The sequence below is a fragment of the Galeopterus variegatus genome, unplaced genomic scaffold (genome assembly GCF_000696425.1).
Source record: "Galeopterus variegatus unplaced genomic scaffold, G_variegatus-3.0.2 Scaffold93, whole genome shotgun sequence".
NCBI lineage: Eukaryota > Metazoa > Chordata > Mammalia > Dermoptera > Cynocephalidae > Galeopterus > Galeopterus variegatus.
The window spans coordinates 797,606-801,538 of record NW_007726204.1 but is presented as its reverse complement, the minus strand read 5'-3'; the positions used below and the strand labels follow the sequence as shown (position 1 = coordinate 801,538).

Genomic DNA, 3,933 nt, shown 5'->3' with positions numbered 1-3,933 from the left:
AAGGCGGCGCAGGGAGCCCGCCCCGGCGGCCTGCCCGCCCCCGCCCCCGGGCCCGCCGCGAGTCCCGCACCGGCCCGCCTGAGCGAGGAGCAGCGGCGCCTGGTGGAGAACACGGAGGTGGAATGTTACGACTCGCTCACGGGTACGGGGCCGTCGGAAGGCGCAGAGGGGCGTGTGAGAGAGGAGGGGAGTAGGGGGCAATTGTGAGGCCTTGGGGACTTGGTGGGAGGGGGCTGGAGACTGAAGGGTCCAGGGCTGTGGGATGTCGAAGGAAACCTCAGACCTTGATCAAGGAAAGGGATCTGGGATGGGGGATCGCAGGGTTCTCTGCATGGAGGGATCTGGGATGCAGGAAATGGGCTTTGGGCTGGGTCTTCAGGGTCTTGCTTCCCCGGAGTAATTCTTTCCTCTTACCATACACGAACCCAGGGTGAGAAAGGCCTACCCTGGAGGAGCCGTTCCCCGACCCCGTCTCTTGCCCACGGAAATCTCCCTTCTAATCACCTTGTCTGTGTCTTTGGCGCCCTCTAGCGGCGGCGCAGATTGAGGCTATTCTAATAAGCTAACAAAAAGCGTCCCCTGGTGGCCTGAGCAACCCCTTAGGTCGGGTTCCCTGTACCGGAGGTCAGGCACTCGAGGTCAGGTGGGTGCTGGGGTGCCGCCAGGCACTGAAAGTACCGGTTCCGGTGCCCCCGCAGCTTGCCTGCTGCAGTCGGAACTGGTGAACTATGAGCGCGTGCGCGAGTACTGTCTAAAGGTGCTGGAGAAGCAGCAGGGCAACTTCAAGGCAACCTACCGCGCCGGCATTGCCTTCTACCACCTGGGTGACTATGCACGCGCGCTGCGCTACCTGCAGGAGGCCCGCAGCCGGGAGCCCACAGGTGAGGGGCAAGGCGCGGCAAAGGCGAGAGCTGGGCCCAGGGCAGGGAAAGGTGCTGGCGTGCAGGGAACAAGGGCAGGGGGATCGGGGCAGAGAAGCAGAGCCCTCGCCCAGCACAACTGCCTCAACGGAGCGCTGCGCCACCGACCGGACTTTCCTCTCTCCATCCACCTACTCCTTACGCACCCACTCTTCCACTCACCCACCATTCATCTGACGTTTACCAACCACTTCTCATCTATTCAGTCATTGACCCATCCCGATACCTCCCGTTCATCTCCTCAGCTGCTTCCCTGTCCACTCACTCATCGCCATCTCCATCTCCCCCCGCACACACTCATCCTTCCACTCTCACTAACCCACTCACACCCTCACCTATTCAGTCACTTCTTCAATCCACTCCTCCACGCGAGGTGGGCAACACCAGGAAATTGGGGTGTGTGTGGGGGGAGGGTTGGCAGAGCTGGAGGCTTGTTCCTTGCCCTTTGGGAGATCATGGGGGGTGGGGGTGGGGCGCACGTGCACAGGGCAACAGACGCAACATTCAGTTTTATATTAAGAGCCAAAAGGAGGGAAGAGGGATCACAACAGGTGCATGATGCAGAGTTGTGGGCGCAAAGAGGCAAGATCAGTTTTCCTGTCAAGGGGTTTGGAGAGAACAGACTTCTTGCAGACGTCATTGGAGGAGAAGCAGAAGTGCACAGGAGCCTCTGTGAAGAGGCAGTCCTGGCAGAGGGCGCAGCAGAAGTGATACACGGAGTGTGAACTGTCTCCTTTCTGTGCATTGTGACTGGGGCTGGGCGGCGGAGCCAGTGGAGAATGGGCACAATGGGCGTGACCTGAGGCGGTGCAGGTGTCACCTGCACCAGATAACGCTCTGCCCACCTCCCCTGCAGACACCAATGTCCTCCGCTACATCCAGCTGACTCAGCTAAAGATGAACCGTTGCAGCCTCCAGCGGGAAGACAGTGGGGCCAGGGCCCAAGCTCGGGATGTGACTGGCTGAGGCCCACCCAGGGGGACTGTCTCTACTCCCACTCCATCTGACCTCCCCATGTAACCCCCACCCCCCATCCCTGCCTCATGTGTTCGCTGGTAAAACACTTGTCACTGGTGACCATAGCCTCTTTGTGTGGTGTTCTTGTGGGAACCGAGGAGGGGCCGCATCCCTTGGACCTTAGAAACCCAGAGAGGCCCAGGGAGGGAGTGTGGAGTGGGGGAGTGTTCCACTAGGGATGACCCATTATCAGGGCGTGGGCAGGGGAAAGACACAAAGCCAAGTGCAGTAGGGGGCAGGGGTTACCTTTAATGCTGCATTTTGTGCCAAATCTCCCATGATGCCCTGTCCCTGAGTATCCCTGCCCACCGTCCCTCCCCCCTCCACTGCAGGGTGGGCACAGGGCTCCACACCTTTGGGTACAAACGAATAAGTTAAGTGTCCCTCCCTCCCCCCTTCCCCAATAAATAGAGTGAGTATCCTGCCCAGGGCCTCCCCACCTTGTGGCATGGTGGGCTGGGGTGGGGCCTGGGGCGCTACATTCATGGCTGCCCAGGCGGGTGGTGTGGGCAGGCCTCAGTGGGTGCCTTGGGCCCCGCACAGGGGCACTGTGTTGTCTTGGCTCTGCCCCTCCATGTCAATATCGAGCAGTGTTGGCTGCATGCTGGCCGACCCAGGGCTCTCCAGAGTGTCTGGCCTGCTGGGAGGTGAGATGCTTAGCGTCCGGCCAAAGGAGACCAGTTTCCAGGGGTCCAGGCGGGGGCGGCTGGCAGCTGGTCGGGGTCTTGGGGCAAAGGTCAGGGTGGTGGGGCGGCCTGGGAACTCGGGGGGCCGGCGGCGGGGTGGGAACAGGGCCTGGGGGTCGGGCAGACAGGGGAAGTCCAGGTGGTCTCGAGGGCCTGGTAAGAGAGGAGCAGATGAATGAGTGGGGTGGGGCACGGGTGATGTTTAAAAGCCAGCTTTTACACCAAAAAGTGGAATTTCTAACTACTCTTGAAAAACCCGTGGATCTTGCCAGGCCCACTTTCCAGCAAGGCTATAGCCATCTGCAGCCCAGCGATGCTTGGACCTTGGCCTAGGTCCTGACCACTTACAATCGTTCATTCATGTGGGCAAGCATATCCCTTAACCTTTTTGGAGCCAGGTTCTTAGTAGCCCCTCTAGCCAAAGCCCTTGTCTCTCCTGACTTTCCTACTTCGGGCTGGGTTCATGCAGACAGATCTACCCGGAGACCTTAGGCATGGCATTATCTCTGAATGGGGATAAAAACAGCACCTCACTACTTAGGTGAAGAGGAAATAAAATAACAAGCGTTAAACAAGTAGCATGGTGCTTGATAGTGGGTACTGAATAACTCCTACCCATGATGAGCATCTTTGTGGTTGTTACTGAACGTACAGAGAACAGTGCCTAGCACCGGTCCTGTGTTAGGAGTTAGCTATAGTCGTTGTTGCTCTTGTTAAAGTCACCTGCCTGGCCCTGAAGGCTTCAGAGTTTGCCACTCCTGCTTCATCCTGTGTCTCAGTCACCCACAGTGATGCCTCCAGGAGTGAAGGGCCTGGGAAGCAGACCCTCCCTCCCCCATGCTAAGCAGGACCGTGACAAGGGGTAGGGGTAGGGGGAAGGGCTGTCTTCTGTTTGCTGGGTGTGGGGACCTCACTCACCAGGGCCGTGGCCTGCGGGCTCGGGTGGCCCCAGCTGCCCCAGCGCCCCGTCTGACGGCGTCCGCCGGTGCCCACGGCTCACAGCGCGCGCAGCCGTGACATGGGTGGGCGTGAGCGACTGGCGGGGGTCCTTCTTGAAGCTCTCCAGCTCCAGGTCCACCAGAGGGTTGGTGCTGGGCGACGGTGACGGCGATGGGGACGGCGCGGGTGGGGAGGGCGGCGGGGAGGGCGCGGCCGGCGCGGCCTCGTCGCTGTCGGAGCGCAGCAGCGAACGCGTGGAGTTGCAGTCGGACACTGACGACAGCGACACGAGGGTGGCCGAGGACGCCAGGCCCGGGCCGAGGGCCGCGTCGTCGCGGCGGCCCAGGGGGCGCCCGGGCGGGCTGAGGCCC

At 60.8% G+C, this 3,933-nt stretch overlaps 2 protein-coding genes across 2 annotated transcripts in view; one reads left to right on the top strand and one right to left on the bottom strand.

Moving 5' to 3' along the window:
• TTC9B (tetratricopeptide repeat domain 9B) overlaps nt 1-2,000 on the top strand; it is a 2,451-nt gene extending 451 nt beyond the window's left edge. Inside the window, exons 2-4 of the mRNA XM_008582609.1 lie at nt 4-142; nt 699-881; nt 1,777-2,000. Of these exons, the coding sequence (XP_008580831.1) occupies nt 4-142; nt 699-881; nt 1,777-1,886 (432 nt within the window). The 3' untranslated portion in view covers nt 1,887-2,000. The remainder of the gene's footprint in view (nt 1-3; nt 143-698; nt 882-1,776) is intronic.
• Nucleotides 2,001-2,166: 166 nt separating this feature from the next.
• Nucleotides 2,167-3,933, bottom strand: part of MAP3K10 (mitogen-activated protein kinase kinase kinase 10) — a 16,614-nt gene continuing 14,847 nt past the window's right edge. Inside the window, exons 10-11 of the mRNA XM_008582599.1 lie at nt 3,542-3,932; nt 2,167-2,776 (exon numbers count right to left, since the gene is read on the bottom strand). Coding sequence (XP_008580821.1) covers nt 2,454-2,776; nt 3,542-3,932 — 714 coding nt within the window. The 3' untranslated portion in view covers nt 2,167-2,453. The remainder of the gene's footprint in view (nt 2,777-3,541; nt 3,933) is intronic.